General features: G+C 42.7%; 1 protein-coding gene across 7 annotated transcripts in view; it reads right to left on the bottom strand.

Annotated features, from left to right (window-relative positions):
* Window positions 1-22,567, bottom strand: part of PAN3 (poly(A) specific ribonuclease subunit PAN3) — a 120,379-nt gene that overhangs the window by 28,650 nt on the left and 69,162 nt on the right. For all 7 annotated transcript variants that reach the window (XR_012158470.1, XM_073340697.1, XM_073340702.1 and 4 more), the window contains 4 exons: window positions 20,196-20,346; window positions 3,091-3,338; window positions 1,853-1,957; window positions 654-711 (listed from right to left, as the gene is read on the bottom strand). Coding sequence is in view for 6 of the 7 variants with exons in the window: in XM_073340697.1 (XP_073196798.1) it covers window positions 654-711; window positions 1,853-1,957; window positions 3,091-3,338; window positions 20,196-20,346 (562 nt within the window). In the remaining variant the exon portion in view is untranslated. The remainder of the gene's footprint in view (window positions 1-653; window positions 712-1,852; window positions 1,958-3,090; window positions 3,339-20,195; window positions 20,347-22,567) is intronic.

Raw genomic sequence — 22,567 nt, 5'->3', positions numbered from 1 at the left:
TGTTGCAGGTGTGCCGCTGTAGCATTTTAAGTGTAGACATACCCACAGTCCCCAAAGCTGAAGGCTAGAAACATAGTCAAGTTGATGGGTTTAAAAGTCCTTGTCCTGATGATCTGCATCCATATTCACTTTTGAAAAAGTAGGCCTTAGCTGCTGTAGTCACCCAATAGAATGTGTGAAAACAAACCATGCTTAGAGCCAACCATGCCACTTACTGGATACAAAAATCAGTTACAATGTGGATTGTGGACAGGATCTAAAAGGGAAATCTGCTCAATGAAGTTAAGAACTGCGTACTTTTTAAGCACAGATATATGGTGTTAAACAGAAAAACAGACAGTCAGCTAAAGAATTTTAAAATAAAGAAAAGAAAATATGCAGAAGAAACAGTGAACAGTAGAGACCTCATGTTTGTAAAGTACTTTGAAGGGGCAAAGTATTAAAACAATGACATCTGTTATTAACAGCTCTAGTATAATCAGACCAAGTCATACACTTCATAAAAAATTAAATTCAGGAACAGTTTTGTCAAAACATGCTGTTAATATAAATTTATTTTTAACGAAGTTAGTAGTGCTATGCGGTTGTGAGAGCAAACAAGACTTAGCTTAGAATAATCACAGACAATTATGACTAACTTTCTAGTTACTTACCAGGGATATCTGCTTGATCAATCTGAGCCATTGTTATTAAATGTCGGTTGATCAGCTCCTGAGGAACAAATTATGTAGCCTTACAGTACAGAACATAATTTAGTTTATCATCTTTGCTAAATTTACAGCATAATACCTAGGAAGGGCCAGGTTTCCATAGTAGAATAGCTAGTTGACTTTTTAGGAGAACTCACATCACCAGCTTGGAAAAATTAGGGCTTGAATCTATGGACTCTCCCCACAGGTAGAACCTGCACAAAAGGGAGGCTGCCTCAGGACTACTGCTTCTCATCAGAAGGAGGTTACAATGGAGACTTTTTCTTTTTTTAAAAAAAGAAGTGTCATGTGGAAGAAAGGAGCTGTAAAAGGAGCATGAAAAAGGCAGGGGCATAATACCAAGAGACACCATAACAAGTCAGAGCAACTCCAGGGGTGCTCAGTATCCTGCCCCAGAAGGCTAACAGGTATGCTGAAAATGCTGAGGCAGTTAACTTTACAGCCAACTTCATAATACATTTAAATATACTAAAGAAATAGAACTACATACTCTGTATATAAATAAATCCACATAAAATCAACATTTTCTTGATTATACTTCCATTTCATAAAATCATAGAATAGAATCACAGAATATTCGCGTTAGAAGAGACCTCAGGAGGTCATCTAGTCCAATCCCCTGCTCAAAGCAGGACCAACACCAACTAAATCATCCCAGCCAAGGGTTTGTCAAACCAGGCCTTAAAAACCCCTAAGGATGGAGATTCCACCACCTCCCAAGGTAACCCATTCCAGTGCTTCACCACCCTCCTAGTGAAATAAACTTTCAGTTAATAAATAAATAAAATTTCAGTTAGCTGTATTCTAATCAAATTTAAAATAAAACCCCAATGCCTCACAAAATGTTTAGCATGTACAGAAATTCTAAAAGATTTACAATAATACATTTCTCTTCAAGTAAACTTTCTTGATAAAAACATATGGCATGCAGAAGGTATTACAGTTATAAGTACTTGTAATTTTGTTTTCTGTGGTACCTCTATTTCTGTAACGTGATTACATTTTTAAGTCTGGAATGAAGATAACTGTCTCAGTGGTTTTAATGTGCTTATTTCCCTTTTGTTGTTTGTGGTTGCCCAACTTTCTTTAAGAATATATTAAGATATTTGAATCATTTCTACTTCAACACTATGACAGCCTACCTGTCTGAGTTCATCTGCCATGAAGAAGGAAGGTGCATTTGCTTTTGGCTGCATATAAGCAACATGAGGTGCAGTAGGAGGGTAAATGTGATAGTTTGGAAATACCTAAAAGGGAAAAAATAAAAGATTATTTAAGACTTGTTTCCTTTAGAATTTGGAAAAATCTGATTTTGATATGTGTTTATTCTGAGCACTTTTTGACCCGCTGACTTAACAAAATCCTCAAAATGGAACATGTGCTATGAATGTACTTCTTGCATTCTCTATAATTTTCTAATGTGACATTCACAACCAATGCAACTTTAGATGATTTTTAAATCATCTAACACTAACTGTCCTTCTTTCCCATCTGTAAATGCAAGTTTCTCTTTATTTTGCAGAAATGAAAGATTATTATTCTTGGAGTTTAACGATTTAAAAAAAAATGTTTTCTTCTTGCTGTTGTGTGAAAAAGCCCACACAAATGGAAACAAGCAAAATACAGATATGTTTTCTCATATCTCTTTCAGTTATAATAATCTTAGGTGTTACTTGTAAATTTAACACTATTAAACTATTCAGACAATGTGATTTTTGAGTTGACAGTACCCTTTTAATTATCCATGAATTTTTCCTACTGTCTTTCCTTACAATTCCTCTGCTTAGTTACAACTTTTAAATTAATGGAAATTTCATCAAGAAGTCTTGTGTACATATAACATACCAGACTCAGTAAAACAAAAAAGCATAATTCGGAGTGGTCATCGGAACACTTCCTCTCTAGTCAACCATTTACTAGAATTCTGCACAAAATTGTAAGTTCCAGTTTGCCTTTGAATATTACCCACATTATGCAACTATTTAGGGTCTTATGTGACTACCCTCTCCCCCATCATCACAGCATTTTAGTATCTGCATGATAACAACTCAGTAACCTACTCCTAGTTTCAATTTTTCATGAGTCCCAACACGCCCTTTTTGGGGGGGTGGTGCAGAACGTAACAGATTCAGCACAGGAGTGCAGAAATAGGTCAGAAACAGCAAAGGAAAAAAACTGCCCCATAGCGCTCTCATATCACTTGAATAATACCACTCAAAATTAAGATTTGGCAAGAGAAAGTGTCCAAGTAACAGCTTCTGTGCCAAGTTGCAATAGAATACAAATTAGTAGCAAGATTAAACATCTCTCAAACATCTTCATTTTATGAAAAAGCTCAGATATGGTCAAAAACGTTATGAGGGTATCAAAACAAACATACCATTCCTGTGAGAGGGGCTGGAGTTGTATCAGTGTAGAAATACGTTGTTCCACCCACAGTTTCCTTCTGAATCACCTGGCCAGTAGATGGAGGCTGGGAGACAGCATTAGTAACAGGAGTAGAGGCACTAGTAGGCACCATATAATTTGCTGGGTTTGGAGTATGACTTCTTCTTCTAGGAGCAGGAGATGTGTGAGGAGTAATTTTAGGGGAGTGAAGAGGAGAAGATCCTGCAGACAGTGACATTCCTTAAGAAGACAAGAAAATTTTCTTCAACAAATTTTTGCTTTGTGGAAATGTAAAGACTAACTCAAAGCTTGAAACAAAATCTACCTCATCAACTTGCTCAAGGTGAAATGAAATTTTGATAGGTGAGAAGGGCCAGGAAGCTGCAAGTTCCCTCTGCAGGAAGGCAGGGAGCAGAAAGGCATAAGCACCACTATTTCTTTATGAAGCATTAAGGGGACAAAGTAGCAGTACAGCTGGAGAAGACACATTTTTCCCAGGAAGAGGACAGACACACAACAGCCAGAATCTTTGCTTCTTTTAAAAGGAGACCAGGACAGTTGTGCTGGGGGACTGGAGAACACGTGGCCTAGATGTAGGAGGAGGAATTAAGATGGCACATGGAATACAATATGTCAACAGGGAGATGGGACTGAGAGCAGAGGAGACTTGCAAAGACAAAGAAATAACCAAGTTATTGGCATGCTTGTAGGGGCAGAACTGGTTTAGTTGTGTGCAGATAATATAGGGAATGAAAATGTGTCAATATATATTAACACTAATTTTTACACAAGGTAGTCAAGTAAACAATCAGGAAAGTTTTTCAATTTAAAGCAGTACTAAGAAATGTATATTTCTGATAATTCACAGACTGCTTATGAACTACATACTATGACGAATAAGTCCCTAAAGAAAAGTTATTCCTTTTCCTAAGGTAACCAAATAAAAAGTGATCTCTTGTTGATTGGAAAATTAATCTAATAAATATCGATATGGTAACTCTTTCCAGATTGAGAACTAGTATAGATTTGGGCTGACATTTTCAAAGCTGCCAAGGGACCTGAATGTCCAATACGCATTAAAATCCATGGTAACTGGATATCCAACAGGGTTGCCAAACTTGCCAGGCATCTGGTTTTTGACCAGAATTCCGGGTTGAAAAGGGACCCTGGTGGCTCCAGTTGGTGGCGCAGCAGGGGCCTGGGGCTAAGGCAGGCTCCCTGCCAATGGCAGCTGTGGGGGTGGCACCTGCAGGCATGATGCGCGGAGCCTACCTGTCCATCCATGCACCTAGGGGCTGCAGGGACCTGGTGGTCGCTTCCTGAGAGCCGCAGTAAGCGGCCACCAGGACCCTGCACCTCCTCCCATACCCCAACCTCCTGCCCCAGCCCGGAGTCACCTCCCACACCACAAAGCCCTCCTCCCTGGTCCCACCCCAGAGCCCACACCCCCAGCTGGAGCCCGCACCCCCTCCTACACTCCACCCCACTCGGTTCCAGCCCAGAGCCCCCTCCTTCAACCGAAACCCCTCATCCCCGGCCCCACCCCATAGCCTGCACCCCCAGCCAAAGCCCTCAACCGCACCCTAATGTCCAAGTCCTATAAACAACTTTAGAATCTCAGGGCTGATGAGCACTTTAGTGCTGCAACTGGAATAGACAGGGGCACCCTACGTTACATTCATACTTTAGTTATTGAGCAACTTCTCATTCAAGAATATTGCAGACAGAGATCTAAGATATGAATATTCCCTGTTCCCAAATATCCTTAAATTCATTAGGAATCTAAAAAAATTCATCCAAGATTAGTTTGACATTTTCAGATAGTATAGCATTTTCAGACAGCATAGGAGTGAGTGTCAGCCTACAAAAATAATTTCAGGAGTTTATTCTATTGGCCCCAACTACCTCATTTGTAAGAAAACCCCCTGGGTTACAGATAGAACATACACATCTGGGTGAGCAGGTTAGATACAAGACAGGCTGGTATTATAGTGTTCCTTTTAATATTTCTCACTTTAGGCACGCAGTTTTCCCCATCGGAAACAACTTTAACATTTTCTAATATGTCTAAAGTTAGCCTTTCCAGACTTAAATATCCTCTCTGCAAAACTGTACCATAGTACCACCTATATCAATATGACTAGCTACAAAAGTGAATATAGATTCTACCATGTAAAATGCAGCCAACGTCTCAATTCTGTATACCTACCAAATATGTTAATGGATATAAATGTAACTTTTGGTGACTTTGATAAAAAAAAATTAAAAGAGATGTTACGCTGTGGAATAATGTAAACTTTCTTGGTTTTGAAAATGGCTAAAATTTCATCTGAAACAAGTATATTCTGATGGTACTATTAAAGTTATTTGCTCAATTTGCACTCTAGCTTTGGTTCTAGCAAAGAATTTTTAGATAGCTCAAAAGACATGCATAATAAGTTAGGTCTATTTCTTTCTGTCAACAAAATTGGCAGATTTCCTCAGAAAGATTGACATTTCTCTTATCTTTCACAAAAACCCTGAAACAATCTTGCAACTTTCCCAAATTCCAAAACATATGTATCTTTAATACATTTTCTTATGCATTTTTCCTCCACTGCTGAGGTAAAGTCTACCAGTTCATTGTCTTTGCATCCTTTATATATAGATATATAGAAAATACAGAACCTTCATATCTGCTCTCTTGTTAAAATTAGTCTTTTAATATAATATGCCGTAATTGTTTGTTTAACCACTATTCAATCGCTCTAGTGGTTAAACAATTACTGCATATTATATTAAAAACTAATTTTAACAAGAGAGCAGATACGAAGATTCTGTATTTTCTCCCACTTTAACGTGGAGAGGAGATAATGATTTAATAGGAAACAATATACCAAGTCAAATATGGAAGGAAAGCCAATAAAATAATGGCCTACAAAATAAGAATGAATTTTATGAATTCCACTACACAATTCTTTAAACCAAGGAAAGATTAGAGTGTGTCTCTTCTATCCTATTTCAGTTATTTTATGCCATAAAATGTTTGACGATTATGTATTAATTAAAAGCATTTATTACTGAGTGATCCAAAACTATACCAAAGTAATTGCTTCAAAGAGTTTACTGAAAAAGAACTAATTGAATTAAATTATAGATTGGAAAAAGCAGCAGCCACCACTTAATGAAATAATGTCTAAGACTGCTTTATGTGGTGAAGTTTAATATAGAATATCTGTAAACAGGAAAAAAAGTTATATTGTACTGTATACCTTGCTGGTTTGGGTACAAATATAGTCTAGGGTCTGTGTTTAAAGTATGCTATGAACATCTGTTGCAAGTTTCTCAAAACCATTCTCCTGGGGCCAATAAAGCCATGTACCACCCAGCTATGGTTATAGGTATAGTTTCATCCATTTTTAAATGTTAACAAGATATATTTCCATTTGCAGTAGTCAAATAAATACATCTAATGTTTAGAAAGTTATGTTTGTTTAGCAAAGCAAAAGAGAGGAGGGAAGGGAAACAAGAGAAAGGGAGTAATATCATTATACAATTTTGTATACTGTATTATGCTTATTAGTCAAAATTTCAAATGCGCATGAAGTTCAGCCCTGCATTTAGGTTTCAGGAGTTTGGGTATCTTTTGAAGAACTTCTGACAGCTTGAAGGAATAAATTGGAGGTCAGACTATCCAGCCTGGAAACACGGAAACTCTATCATATCAAGCCCCCTTAATGTAATAGTAGTCTATTTTGCCAATGCACATGTTGAGTAAAACGATTGGAGATAGGAAGGGTTTTTTTTTTAAATCAGAGTTTCTTTTTATCCTGCTGGAACAGCAGACCTGTTTGTTGCAAGAGACTTGCAACTTGCTTTTGGTTCTGTGGATGATTCCAGTAGGCTAGGAGTGTCAAATATATAGCACATTTGATGGATTTAAGGCTTGCATTGCAAATTCAAATTTTACATCATTTAAATTTTCATTTATAAAAAAAAATGTTTCCAGCCTTCAGGGTAGCAAAGAAATTCCCAATGTAAGCAATGCAACTGATGCAGTGCTGCCAATGTGAGTATGCAGACTGTCTGAACCTAGGACTCAAGGGTATGAACTCCCCTGGCCATCACTAACTTAACTGAGGTGTTTTTTTTTTTTTTTTTTTCTAAATTAAGACACTAATGTCAACAATTAGTGACATGGAAAAGAGGGTAGAAATAAAGCTTGCTGGGAAAAGCAGACACCAGGAGGTGCTGCAAGAAAGGAAATGTGGAGGTAAGAAAAGAAACAGAAAAGAGGATAGAGGAAAAAACAATGAATTATAGAAATCAGTTAGCATATCTTCCCATTGACTGACACTGACAACAACAATAAAGGCACTGAATAAGCAACAAGACAGACTGTGGAGCCTCTGTTCCCATAACTAGAACCACTGGCTTCATCACACCTATTTACAGGGTAAGCGCTCATCCATGTGATTAGGGGGGTGCACAATCTCTAAAGGTTTCATAAATGCCGTATTCTACCCTTGATCTTTACACAAACCTGCCACCAACCATAGTAAGAAAATAGTAAAGCCATTTCCATCTCCTCTATTGGAGAGTTTAAAGGTCTGAGCGCTGTGAGTGATTAACTGGTAGGAGCACCAAGATACAAGCTTTGAAGAAGCTGCTGTCAAGCTGTTTTTTTTCCATCCTCAGTGGGAGAAACAGATCTTATCTGATAATGGAGAAAGCTGGGGAGAGAGCTTCCAATTTTCATCTCTGCCCATCATCATCCTCTCATCCTCTCACACACTATACTCAAATGCATCAGTCAGGTCTCCTGGTGAAGTAAACCATAAGTGAGAAAGAGCTTATCTGGCTTCATTATCAGTCACATTTGAAATATGATCCATGTATGCTTTGCTAACCTATACTTCTTGGTGAGAGGCACAGATTTCAGAATCTATCGACTAATGTAACTATTTGCAAACTGATCAGTGGACCACTGGAAGTCTGCAAAAGAGCTGACTGGTCACATGCTACTAACACTCCCCCTTATTTTCAGCTGCTAAATCTCTTTCCCGGTATTTATAAGTACAGTACCCACACAGGTTCCTTATGGATTTGTGAACTGGAGTGGAAGTAGGAGCTATACATCACTTGATGAGGTAGGAGTTAATATTCACACATGAAATCAAAAAGTGCCTGTTACTGTCAAACTTTCACTTCTTACATTGTTTTACATTTTCCAAGTTTCGTGGTAAATGAAGAAAAGGGAAGTGACAGGATTGAACAAAGAAAAGCCAGCACACTTAAAGTATATTCACAAATTGCTGAATTGTTGATACTAATCTAAAAAAGGCTACGACAATATTTAAATATTGTAACCATAAAATTTAAACATTGACTTTTATACAAAGTACTTGATTAAAAAGCTGGAATTCTGCAAGTATTAACTCCTACACCCACAACTGCTTAGTATTAAGAGACAGGTTTCAGAGTAGCAGCCGTGTTAGTTTGTATTCGGAAAAAGAAAAGGAGTACTTGTGGCACCACTGAATGCATCCGCTAAAGTGAGCTATAGCTCACGAAAGCTCATGCTCAAATAAATTTGTTAGTCTCTAAGGTGCCACAAGTACTCCTTTTCTTTTTATTAAAAGACAGTGGAGCACAATGTTAACTTTGCACGCTAGAGCCATGAAAAGCGTGCCTTTACTGGCTTGCTTAATTGAATCTCATATTAGTAGTTGTACAAGTTTCAAAGAATTGCTACCCAAGTTACAGTAGTTCAAATTAAGAGACATTTTCTTCATTCATATTCTTGTCACAAAGCTACTTTTTTTTTTTTTTTAAATAGAAAGACTAATTTTATACCACAACAGTAAAAAAAAAAGAGCAGGCAATGAAATATTGATTTTATCTTCCTTTTGTATTACAATTCACTCCAGGCTCACATAATTCATGGGATGAATGCTTTAAAGCTCTATTGTTCGCATTTAAATATTTTCATTAAAAGCAAAGTGCCTTTTGACTTTGAGAATTCATATGGATACACTGGGACAAAAAAATGTTGGTTTTAATGTATTCTTCATTTGAGACCTGGCGCTAAAACTCCCTGAAGTCAATGGAAGTTTGTCAGTCAATGCTTGTACAATCCAGCCTTTAATTAGTACTACTTAATAATGCAGATGCAGTTTAGCTAGTCTACAACACGTGATCTTTTAAAAAGTGGTGCAATTGTTTTAAAGCATCACAAAAAGATTTTCCACCAATTTTTTTCCTCTCGTCCACAAATTTACACTGGCACTCACCATAACCACAGCCTAAAGCTAAAGAAAAACATTAGTGATGTGTCCAGCAATTGAGGCATTCACCTTCTTTTTCCAGAGATCAAACAAAAACACTGTACAAATATAAAATTGTTAAAAGCTTCACAGATATTCTAAATTACTGAATGTTATAGAAGTTTTAAAATAAAATAATTTGCAAAAGGTTTTTTCTGTATTTAAAGCTGTTGCAGCAGACATTTCTTTTTATCTTAGAGAGTTTTCCCACAGTGTCCATTACCACAGTAGCTAAATGCGTGCAAGGTAATTAGATCTGCATGCACTAGGAACCTAGTGCATTTATAGTCTTCTGCTCTTCTTCCTTTCCTGCTATGAGATGGTTTTGCTTGGAATATAAATAATTTTATTCTTTCTTTTCTTCTCCCTCACCTGTACCCTTCTGGTATGTTCGGAAAGCTCTCAAACTGTAGGGTGTGGCATCATACCTTACAGGTGGTCAAGAGAGATTAATCTGACCTCCTTTCAGAGCTCAGCCCACAGTCAAACCCCTTCAACAGAGAACACTTTCTCCTGCTGTCCCACACTGCAACTTATGTGGACATCCCTGATCTAGATAAAAGCTAGCTTGGGTAAGGCAAACTTTTTGGCCTGAGGGCCACATTGGGTTTCTGAAATTGTATGGAGGGCCGGTTAGGGGAGGCTGTGCCTCCCCAAACAGCGAGGCATGGCCCAACCCCCCGCTCCCTATCCAACTCCCCACTCCTCGCTCCCTGACAGCCCCCCTGTCCCCTGGGGACTCCTGCCCCATCCACCCCTCCCTGTTCCCTGATGGCCCCCTGCTGCCCATACAACCCCCTCCTCCTTCCTGACTGCCCCCATTCAATCACCCTGCTCCCTGCCCATCCCGCCCCCTATCCACACCCCCGCCCCTGACCGTCCCGCCCCCTATATACACCCCCGCCCCCTGACCGTCCCGCCCTGCGAACTCCCCTGCCCCTCTGTCCAACCCCCTGCTCCTTGCCTCCTTACCGTGCTGCCTGGAGCACCTGTGACTGGCGTCGCAGCTGCATCAGGACAGGCAGCCAGGCAGCACAGAGCACCGGGTTAGGCCAGGCTCTGCAGCTGCGCTGCCCCAGGAGCTTGCTGCTCTGCCACCCAGAGCATTGTGCTGGTGGAGCAGTGAGCTGAGGCTGCGGGAGGAGGGGGAACAGCGGAGGAGGGGCTGGAGGCTAACGTCCCGGGCCAGGAGCTCAGGGGCTGGGTAGGATGGTCCCGCAGGCCGGATGTGGCCTGTGGGCCATAGTTGCCTACCTCTGATCCAGATAGACCAAACAGCAGAATAGCTGCTGCACCATGGATGGCAGCATGGACTAGCTGCATGAGTTATGTACCCAGGGTCCTAGGCACGGTTGTACTCAGGAGGCAAGCCTGTACCAGTGCCCCTGCAGCTACACTGCTATTGTTACTTGATCAAAGCCTAACTCAGGTACACCTATGCAAGCTGGAATCACCTCTCCTGAGTGCAGTATAAACATACCCTTAATCTTGGGCTCTGTACATTTCATTTCCTCAGAGGTGTTCAGTTGTCTTGGTAGGTCAAGGATGGAGAGACAGTTTCAACAGAACAGGCTACTGCGAGCACATCACCTCTGCGTTTCCCCTACTAGCACTGAACATGGTTCTGTTGTCAGTTCAAGGTCCTGGTTCTTACCCATTTGATGGCTTTGAAGATCACGGGTCTTGAACTGTCAACAAAACCAGATTGGAAAACAGTGGAGAAACTGGAGCACGGGGTGAGGTATTTGCAGAGGCCTGGCTCATTGAAAGGCAGGCTGCTACATTCTGCTTGAGCTGGAAGCCTCTACATTGTTTTCACCTTCAGCCCCAGAAAGAGGAAGTTGCAGAAATTTAGACTGGAGATGACAAATGCATCAATCACTGGCCAGATTCTTGTCTGAGCAACATTATTTTAAGCAAGCTAGAAGTGAAAGAAGATTTTCACAACTGATGCTATGTGGTTCATCTAGGCTTAGTGAAGAGTCAGAACAGGGCTATGACACGTTGCACCACTTTGATGAATTGAAAAAAGCCTTCAGTGAAGGGGAGGATAACATCCTGGCTAATTCTTCAAAGCACTTCCCCTTTCTGACCAGCATCATTTTGGTCTTGTCCAGAATGAGTTTGAACCAGCTGTTCTCCACCCAGCTACTGATCTCTGACATCTTTGTGATGGCATTGGTTGCCTCCGGAAATGAGCTATACAGCCGAGTGTCATGAACATACTGGAGGCAACGGGGTCTGTGGCATATTACCAACTCTAAGTCGCCTCATGTAGACTCTGAAAAGAAGGCTGGTCCAGGATATTTACTTGTGGAACTCTGCAGGGGAGAGTTTATGAAGAACAGCAGCTGCTCATCATTTTCTAGGTCCCACTGGGGAGGAATAACTGGAACCATTGCAGTTCAGCAGTTTTCTCCAGCTACATGCATTTTGTGGCACTACATTTCAGCATCTATGTTCAGTGATGAGCTGTCAAAATCTTAACAACTGGTTCCCTCCTCACCCCGCGAGGGGGTCGTGGCCCACCCCTGCCCCCCAGGACTCCTGTCCCATGAGGAGTGGTTCCCCTGCGCCCCCCCCACGGGTTACCTGCTGCGGCGTGGGCTGCCCTCCTCACGCCCCGCCACCCCAGCTCACCTCCGCTCCTCCTCCCTGGGCCTGAGCGCGAAGCCGCCGCTTGCTTCTCAGCCCTCCCAGGCTTCCCGTGCCAACAGCTGATTCGCGGGAAGCTGGGGGGGGGGGGGTCGGGGGAGGGCAGAACAGGGCGGCACGTTCAGGGGAGGAGGTGGAGCAGAGGTGAGTTGAGGCCGAGCACAGGGCAGGGCGGGGTACTGCCGGTGGGTGCTCTGCACCCACCAAATTTTCCCTGTGGGTGCTCCAGCCCCGGAACACCCACGGAGTCAGAGCCTAAAGGTGCCACTTTTGGCCAGTTGTTAAATTTAGAAGCCCTTTTAGAACCGGGACAACTGGTATCCTCACGGGACAACCAGTTCTAAAAGAGCTTCTACATTTAACAACCGGTTCTAGTGAACTGGTGCGAACCGGCTCCAGCTCACCACTGCCTATGTTGAAAGCTGCAGAGATCAAGTAGTGTAGGTGCTAAGATGTAGCCTGCATCATGATGTAGTCATGAGTAGGTAACCTTGAAGCTCTATTAGTCTTGTCTCCATGGCGCACACCAGTACAGAAGTTGTGAAGCAGCCAGGAATTGACAAATGTGATCTGTTTGATTTTGGCTGTCACTACATTCTCAATGGTTTTGCTTAAAAAATCAGTTGCAGAGGTTTTCTTCATCCAGTGTTGATAAAGACTGAGTAAATAAATGCAGATTTCAAGGGACATTTATACCATTTTGGGAACAAATTCTTTCAAATGTCATATATAAAATAGGTTTTTGTTTTACATTTCTTAAAGCAAGGGAAATCTCAGAATCAAAAATTTTAAAAAAAGAGAAGAATCTATTTGGTCGTCTTTTTCCATCCTCAAGGGATGAGCAAATGCAGGACTGTTCCCTACAGAATGCTTTATCCACTTTAGTGTTCAGCGATTCAAACAATGGAGACTTCTCTTTCAAAGTTTAACAGCAATCACTGCTAGTTCATTTCCTCATCCCACCTGGAACACTTTTGCTCCTAATGCCACCTCACTGAATGATCCTAATGAATTCTTCAACATTTAAATCCTTCACATACCTTTTGAAAGTTATATTCTCTTCCCCCAGACAACACATATACAACTTAGTTGCTTTTCAGCTAAGCTATACATTAAAAAACAAACATTCCCTGATTTAAAAAAGCCAGCCCATACATATTTAACTTTTTTTGCTTTTTTCTGAGTTCCCTCCAATTTGTGAGCATATTTCTTATATGACATGCCAAGGAACAGTTTGCAACATTTTAAATGAAGCTCCAACAGGGCATAAAGAGACCATTAGCAACTTAGTTTGTAACTTGTTTCTAAGTGTGCTACTCAGAAATCATTCCTTATTTTATCAATTTCACAACAGAGTTCATTTTCTGTAACTTGCTGTCCAGTATGACCTAAGACCAAGATTTTCAAAAATAGGAACCTAAAGTCAAGCTTCTATACTCTTATTCAGGCGCTTACAAAAGTGACCAAATTTTCAGAGGTGAGGAGCACCAAGCACCTCCCCTTGAATGGACAACAGGAGTTGTTGACAGATAAGCACTTTTGAAGCATCATGCCACTTAGAAATCTCAATAAGGAAGCTAGACGTCTAATGTTAGGTTCATATTTTAAAACCTTGGACTAGATCTTTTTCAGCACTGGTATCTGCTAAGTATTTATTATGGAATCCCTTTCCGAGATTTAGGCATAATCTGTGTTCATGTTCTACTCATATTTCTAATTTCTCTGCCCTCAATGCTGGTGCTTCCCCCTTCAAATATTACTAAAAGAGATGTTAAAGGAGGACCATGAAGGATCCTATAGCACCCCCACTAGACAGTTCCCAAAGCAGATGATCATTTATTGTATTTTGCTGGTCTACACTACGAGTTTATGTCGGATTTAGCAGCATTAAAACCGAATTAACCCTGCACCCGTCCACACAACGAAGCCATTTTTTCAACATAAAGGGTTCTTAAAACCGATTTCTGTACTTCTCCCCAACAAGGGGATTAGTGCTGAAATTGACATCGCCATTTCGCATTAGGGTTAGTGTGGACGCAATTTGAAGGTATTGGCCTCTGGGAGCTATCCCACAGTGCACCATTGTGACTGCTCTGGACAGCACTCAACTCGGATGCACTGGCCGGGTGTACAGGAAAAGCCCTGGGAACTTTTGAATCTCATGTCCTGTGTGGCCAGGCAAGCTCATCAGCACAGGTGACCATGCAAAGCTCATCAGCACAGGTAACCATGCAGTCCCAGAATCGAAAAAGAGCTCCAGCATGGACCGAATGGGAGGTACTAGATCTGATCGCTGGACTACGCACCAAAAGACGAAATGCCAAAACATTTCAAAAAATCTCAGAGGCCATGAGGGACAGAGGCTACATCAGGGACGCAACACAGTGCCGCGTGAAACTTAAGGAGCTCAGACAAGCATACCAGAAAACCAAAGAATCAAATGGACGCTCCAGGACAGAGCCCCAGACATGCTGCTTCTATGCTGAGCTGCATGCAATTTGGGGGGAAGGGGGGGCGCCACCACTACCCCACCCCTGCCCGTGGACTCCGATGATGGGAGACCGATGATGGGGTACTCTCCGCCATGCCTGAGGGATCTTCCCTGATACCAGCCAGGCGGTGGGGGGAGGGGAAAAGCAATCATCCCAGAGAACTGGATGGGGGGAGTGGGTTAGTTTGGTTTCTGCTGCTGCACTTTAACAGGAAAACCGCAGCACTAAATGGCCAACTCAACGGGCTTTGCTTGGTATGGGAAAGGAGGGTGCTGCTGTTATGAAGGTTGCAGAAGCCAAAAGACTATGGCTTACCATGGCCGCCTGCAAGCCGAATTCTATTGCCCGGCCCTGCTTGCGTGACCTCTAACACCAAAGCCGCAGGCACTCAATATAAGATGCAAAATGTGACCTTGTACCAAAATCACATGTGCTATGTAATGTGAATAGTGTTGTTCACTGTGAAAGAGTATAGCCATTGTTCTGTAAAATGTATCTTTTTAAATACTTCACTCCCTTTTTTTCCTCCAGCAGCTGCAAGTGTTTCAAGCCGCCGTCCTCCGTCCCAAAGGCTATCTCAGATAAGGCGTCGAAAAAAAAAGCACACGCGATGAAATGTTCTCTGAGCTCATGCAGTCATCTGGCACTGACAGAGCTTTGTGGAGGGACACAATAGCAGAGTACAGGACAGTGGCCGATGAACGTGAGGAGAGGTGGCGGCAGGAAGATCAGAGGAGGCATGAGGCACCGCTGGGGCTACTGTGGAATCAAACGGACATGCTCTGGCATCTGGTGGAGGTTCATGAATGGCAGGAGGATCACAGACTGCTGCTGCAGCCCCTGCTTAACCGCCCTCTCTCCTCCCCAAGTTCCATAGCCTCCTCACCCAGATGCCCAAGAATGCGGGGGTGGGGGGGCACTCCGGGCACCTGACCACTGACAGCCCAAGCAACAGAAGGCTGTCACTCAACAAGTAGCTTTTTCCTTCCCTCCTCCCACACCCCACCTGGGCTACCTTGTGAGTTATCTCCCTATTTTTATAATCAATTGATAAAGAATACATGTTTTTTAAATGATAGTGACTATTTCCTTTGCAAGCACGTTGTGATCGAAGGGGGAGGGCAGGTGGCTTACAGGAAATTTAGAGGCAACCAAGGGGGCGGGTTTTCATCAAGGAGAAACAAACAGAAGTGTCACACAGTACCCTGGCCAATCATGAAACTGGTTTTCAAAGCTTCTCTGATGCGCAGCGCTTCCTCCTGTGTTCTTCTAACTGTCCTGGTGTCTGGATGCGCGTATTCAGCGGCCAGGCGATTTGCATCAACCTCCCACCCTGTCATAAAAGTCTCCCCCCTACTCTCACAGAGATTGTGGAGCACACAGCCAGCAGGAATAACAATGGGAATGTTGATTTCGCGGAGGTCTGAGCGAGTCAGTAAACTGCGCCAGCGACCCTTTAAACATCCAAATGCACACACTACCACCATTCTGCACTTGCTCAGACTATAGTTGAACAGCTCCTTAGTACTGTCCAGGATGCCTGTGTATGGCTTCATGAGCCAGGGCATTAAGGGGTAGGCTGGGTCCCCAAGGATAACTAGGCATTTCAACATCCCCAACAGTTATTTTCTCGTCTGGGAAGTAAATCCCTTCCTGCAGCCATTTAAACAGACCAGAGTTCCTGAAGATGTGAGCGTCATGGACCTTTCCCAGCCATCCCACGCTGATGTTGGTGAAACGTCCCTTGTGATCCAATAGTGCTTGCAGCACCATTGAAAAGTACCCCTTGCAGTTTATGTACTGGCTACCCTGGTGGTCCGGTCCCAAGATAGGGATATGTGTTCCGTCTATAGCCCCACCATAGTTTGGGAATCCCATTGCAGCAAAGCCACTAGTATGACATGCACATTTCCCAGAGTCACTACCTTTGATAGAAGCAGCTCAATGATTGCATTGGCTACTTGCATCACAGCAACCCCCAGAGTAGATTTGCCCACTCCAAATTGATTCCCGACTGAGTGGTAGCTGTCTGGCATTGCAAGCTTCCACAGGGCTATTGCCACTTGCTTGTGAACTGTGAGGGCTGCTCTCATCTTGGTATTCTTGAGCTTCAGGGCAGGGGAAAGCAAGTCACAAAGGTCCATGAAAGTGCCCTTATGCATGCAAAAGTTTTGGAGCCACTGGGAATCATCCCAGACCTGCAACACTATGTGGTCCCACCACTCTGTGCTTGTTTCTCAGGCCCAGAATTGGTGTTCCAAGGCATGACCCTGCCCCATTAACACCATGATCTCCAAACTGCAGGGGGAACGCGGTTTTAGAGAAAAGTGTGTTCATGTCCTCATCACCGCCCTTCCGTCGCCTCCTTGCCTGGTTTTTCAGGTGCTGATTCTGCATGAACTGCACGATAATGCGCGAGGTGTTTACAATGGTCATAACTGGTGTGGTGAGCTGAACGGGCTCCATGCTTGCTGTACTATGGCGTCTGCTCCTACTCTGGCAATCCAGGGAAAATGGCACAAAACGATTGTTTGCCGTTGCTCTGACGGAGGGAGGGGCGACTGACAACATGGCTTACAGGGTTGGCTTACAGAGAATTAAAATCAACAAAGGGGGTGGCTTTGCGAGAAACAGAATGGCCCCCTCAAGGATAGAACTCAAAACCTCAAGGATAGAGCTCAAAACTGGGTTTAGCAGGCCGTTGATTTCACGGAGGGAGGGAGGAGAAAATGAATACAAAAACAAATCTGGTCTATTTTTTGGTTTGATCCACTTCATCTACCTTTATGCATCTTGCTGGCAGCAGACTGTGCAGTACGTCCGCTAGCCATCATCATCTCCTGGGTGCTCAGCGGAAGACAGTGCAGTATGACTGCTAGCCATCATCATCTCCTGGCTGCTCATTAAAAGACGGTGCAGTAGGACTGCCAGTAGGACTGAATTGCCATGAGATGAAACTCAAAAGGGTAATGACCTGGCTGAGTCACTCCCATGTTTACCCAGGCGCCCCGACCTCATCGAGGTCGGTTAAAAGAGCACCCATACTGCACTGTCTGCTGCCAAAAGGCAATAAGCTGCTGCTGTGTAGCAATGCAGTACTGCGCCTGCCAGCACCCAGGAGACATATGGTGATGGTTAGCTGAGCGGGCTCCATGCTTGCCAGGGTATGGCATCTGCACAGGTAACCCAGGAAAAAAGGCGCAAAACGATTGTCTGCCATTGCTTTCACGGAGGGAGGGAAGGGGGGCCTGACGATATGTACCCAGAACCACCTGTGACAATGTTTTAGCCCCATCAGGCATTGGGACTTCTACCCAGAATTCAAATGGGCAGTGGAGACTGCGGGAACTATGGGATAGCTACCCATGGTGCAATGCTCCGGAAGTTGATGGTTGGCCTCAGTACTTTGGACGCACTCCGCCAACTACATACACTTAGAGCATTTGCGTGGGTAGCTACAATCGACTGTATAAAAACGCTTTCTACAAAACCAACTTCTATAAATTCGACCTAATTTCCTAGTGTAGACAAATCTTTATGTACAACTAAATCTTTCAGGTAATTTTCAATCCAGATGACAATGTTCATATGCATACCAAAAAGACAGTTTTCCAGTCAGACTGCATGGCACTTTATACCTTACTAAAGTTCACATATAATTATTGCATTATGTCATCCGTCACTTATGTTAATTTGATCAACAAAAATAACAATTTTCTCAACATGATTTGTTCTTTGCAAAGCTGTGCTATTTAGTGTTTATTTTTCTGTTCTCTTCTAAATAGTTACAGACAGTTCTTCCATTATTTTACGAAGGACTGAAGTTAGTTTTGCCAGACAGCAACTGTCAAGACTGAGCATTATGTCCAACAATTGCTCTTTTTGATTCCTCTAGTACAGGGGTGGGCAAACTTTTTGGCCAGAGCGCCACATCTGGTTATGGAAATTGTATGGCGGACCATGAATGCTCACAAAATTGGGGGTTGGGGGTGCAGGAGGGCTCCAGCTGGAGGTGCGGGCTCTGGGGTGGGGATGAAGAGTTGGGGGTGCAGGAGGGTGCTCCGGGCTGGGACCGAGGGGTTAAGAGGGCGGGAGGGGGAAATCAGGACTGGGGCAGGGGCATGGGAGAGGGGCAGGGGGGCGGGCTCCGGGCGATGCTTACCTCCAGCAGCTCCCAGAATCAGTGGCATGTCCTCCTCTGGCTCCTACATGGAGGCACAGCCAGGCAGCTCTGTGCGCTGCCCTGTGAGCAGGCGCCGCCCCTGCAGCTCCCACTGGCTGCGGTTCCCGGGCCAATGGGAGCTGCGGGGGCGGTGTATGGGGTGGGGTCAGCATGTGGAGCTCCCTGGCTGCCCCTATGTATAGGGACTGGAGGGAGGACATGCCACTGCTTCCAGGAGCCGTGCGGAGTGGGGCAAGACCCTGATCCCACTCCCTGGCTGGAGTGCCAGAGGGGAGCAAGCCCCAGACCCCACTTCCCGGCGGGAGCTCGAGGGCCGGATTAAAATGTCTGGAGGGCTGGATGTGGTCCCCAGGCCATAGTTTGCCCACCTCTGCTCTAGTACTTCCCTAGTTCTCTATGACTTGTCAAAAGCAATGGTCAGGGGTTCAAGAATGTACATTAGCAAATTCCCTTAAAGACCTGGGATGTATGTTATCCAGACTTGCTGATTTGTATATATTCAAATTGTCCAAGTATTCCCATATGTGCTTTTTATCAAAAATTAGAAACTAGTAAAATATATCTTTGCTTTATCAAACTTTGGAAAACTAATGTGCAAATTGCTTGAAATTTTCTAACTGTTTTTATTTCCAGAACACCTTTGAATTCCACGATTTGCATGCAACACATTTTTATAGGAGTTTTTAAAACTGAAAATAATTGGAAACAGAACCCTAACTATGGGTTGCAAACTGAGATTACACAATAAGACAAACGGTATCAGTAGAATTAATTTTTAAAAAGCCAAGTGATTTTAAATCTTATTTTCTAACACTAAAGAAAGTAAGAATTTTCTTAAATCTTTAGCTTTAATCTTAGGGCTTGTCTACACTTACCAGAGGATCGACTTTGCAGTGATCGATGCATTGGCCGTCAATTTAGCGGGTCTAGGGAAGACCTGCTAAATCGACTGCCGATTGCTCTCCCGTTGACTCCTATACTCCACCATATCAAGAAAAGTAAGGGGAGTCGGATTTACTTTTCCCTTTAGTGTAGACAAGGCTTAAGTGTCAATGTATTATTACATCCACAATACCTATCCTAGAAATAAAAAGCATTTATTGTATACAGTACACCCAAGCTATAACAAAAGAGACCCACAGTGGGGGGGAAGGGGAGGCAATAACTCCTCCAGCCCTGTCGCAGTGGTGGGGCTCAAGGTGGGATCCAGGGACCACGTTCATTATATCTGAAGGTGTGTTATTATGAAGGGCATTATAGAGAGGGTGTACTGTAGTAGTAAATTAGTAGGAAAGTTATTTCAAGATATTGTACTATTATTGGCACTAAGGATTTTAAATTAAGAGCTAAACCAGGAATATACTATACACTGAAAACTTTACTCCTAGTTTTAAATGGGGTTAAATTTGACATGTAGATTAAATATAAATAGCTATACTACAAATCATTATTCCCAACTTACCTGGAGCTAGTCCAGCAGTAGCAGGACTTCCCATGGAAGGGTGAGAGAACAAGGCTTGAGAGAAGGCAGACATACTTGACTGAGACACATTATTCAGCCTGGAAGTTGATCCACCTTTTGGAATAAACTCACTTGCAGTAGGATTTGGTGTCTGTTTAAAAATCAAATACAGTAAGTTAATGTTTATTTCAAGTGTGAAAATATAGATAATGCCTATTAAGCTCAAAAAACTTTCTAAGCAAGTATATCAGAGGGTAGGGGACATTTTAAAGATTTGCATACAGCTTGTCTGAATAGATATAGAAAACTACATTGCATAAACAGATTTTAAAGTTACCTTCTACCTTACATCTTAAGTAGCATTATTGTGCTAGCCTTATGAACATCTGAGTTATGAATTTATAGAACATCTTTGCAAAAGATTTCTCAAAAATCTCTTATATTTTAGTATTATGGACCTTTTGAGAACAGACTTTGTAATGGGAAAGCCCTAACATCGCTGCACAGATTGGCACTACACTGAAGTATTTTAGGGAACTAGACTGCTGAAAGTACCTCAGAACTGAGAAAGAGTTTCAAATTTAAGTTGTAAAAACCACTTCTACTAAAGAAAGGTCATTTCTTTCTCTGTTTCAAACAGGTTTGTGTGTTTCTTTTTTTGGGGAAGTACAGCTCCCTTCTGATTTAGGCCATGTCTACACTACCACTTACGTTGGCAAAACTTATATCACTCAAGGGTATAAAAAAACCACACTGCTGAGGGCCATAAGTTTTGCTGACATAAGTGGTAGCGTGCACAGCACTATGCCAGCGGGAGAGCTTTTCCCGCCAACATAGCTACCACCTCTCGGGTGTGGTTTAATTATGTTGACAGGAAAGATCTCTCCCGTTGGCACAGAGCAGCTACACAACAGATCTTACAGCAACAGCTGTAAGGTCTCCAGTGTAGACATAGACTAAGTTATTTACTCCATTTACATAGCACCTTTAACAAACTGCTAGTTGCTACACCATAGACAATATAGATTCATAGATACTAAGGTCAGAAGGGACCATTATGATCACCTAGTCCGACCTCCTGCACAACGCAGGCCACAGAATCTCACCCACCCACTCGTGCGAAAAACCTCTTACCTATGTCTGAGCTACTGAAGTCCTCAAATCGTGGTTTAAAGACTTCAAGGAGCAGAGAATCCTCCAGCAAGTGACCTCTGCCTCATGCTACAGAGGAAGGCGAAAAACCTCCAGGGCCTCTTCCAATCTGCCCTGGAGGAAAATTCCTTCCCGACCCCAAATATGGCGATCAGCTAAACCCTGAGCATATGGGCAAGATTCACCAGCCAGATACCCAGGAAAGAATTTTCTGTAGTAACTCAGATCCCATCCCATCACAGGCTATTAGGCCTATTTACCATGAATAGTTAAAGATCAATAAATTACCAAAAATCATGTTATCCCATCATACCATCTCCTCTATAAACTTATCGAGTTTAATCTTAAAGCCAAATAGGTCTTTTGCCCCCACTGCTTCCCTTGGAAGGCTATTCCAAAACTTCACTCCTCTGATGGTTAGAAACCTTCGTCTAATTACAAGTCTAAACTTCCCAATGACCAGTTTATATCCATTTGTTCTTATGTCCACATTGGTACTGAGCTTAAATAATTCCTCTCCCTCTCCGGTATTTATCCCTCAGGTATATTTATAGAGAGCAATCATATCTCCCCTCAACCTTCTTTTAGTTAGGCTAAACAAGCCAAGCTCCTTGAGTCTCCTTTCATAAGACAGGTTTTCCATTCCACAAATCATCCTAGTAGCCCTTCTCTGTACCTGTTCCAGTTTGAATTCATCCTTCTTAAAACATAGGAGACCAGAACTGCACACACTATTCCAGGTGAGGTCTCACCAGTGCCTTGTATAATGGTACTAAAACCTCCTTATCTCTTCTGGAAATACCTTGCCTGATGCATCCCAAGACTGCATTAGCTTTTTTTCACGGCCATATCACATTGATGGCTCATAGTCATCCTATGATCAACCAATACTCCGAGGTCCTTCTCCTCCTCCGTTACTTCTAATTGATGCGTCCCCAGCTTATAACTAAAATTCTTGTTATTAATCCCTAAATGCATAACCTTACACTTCTCACTATTAAATTTCATCCTATTACAATTACTCCAGTTTACAAGGTCATCCAAATCTTCCTGTATGATTTCCCGGTCCTTCTCTAAATTGGCAATACCTCCCAGCTTTGTACCATCAGCAAACTTTATTAGCACACTCCCACTTCTTGTGCCGAGGTCAGTAATAAAAAGATTAAATAAGACTGGTCCCAAAACCGATCCCCTGGTAACCTCCCTCCAGCCTGACAGTT

This window comes from Lepidochelys kempii, chromosome 1 (assembly GCF_965140265.1).
Source record: "Lepidochelys kempii isolate rLepKem1 chromosome 1, rLepKem1.hap2, whole genome shotgun sequence".
Taxonomy (NCBI): Eukaryota; Metazoa; Chordata; order Testudines; family Cheloniidae; genus Lepidochelys; species Lepidochelys kempii.
This window is presented reverse-complemented; position numbering and strand designations above follow the sequence as displayed.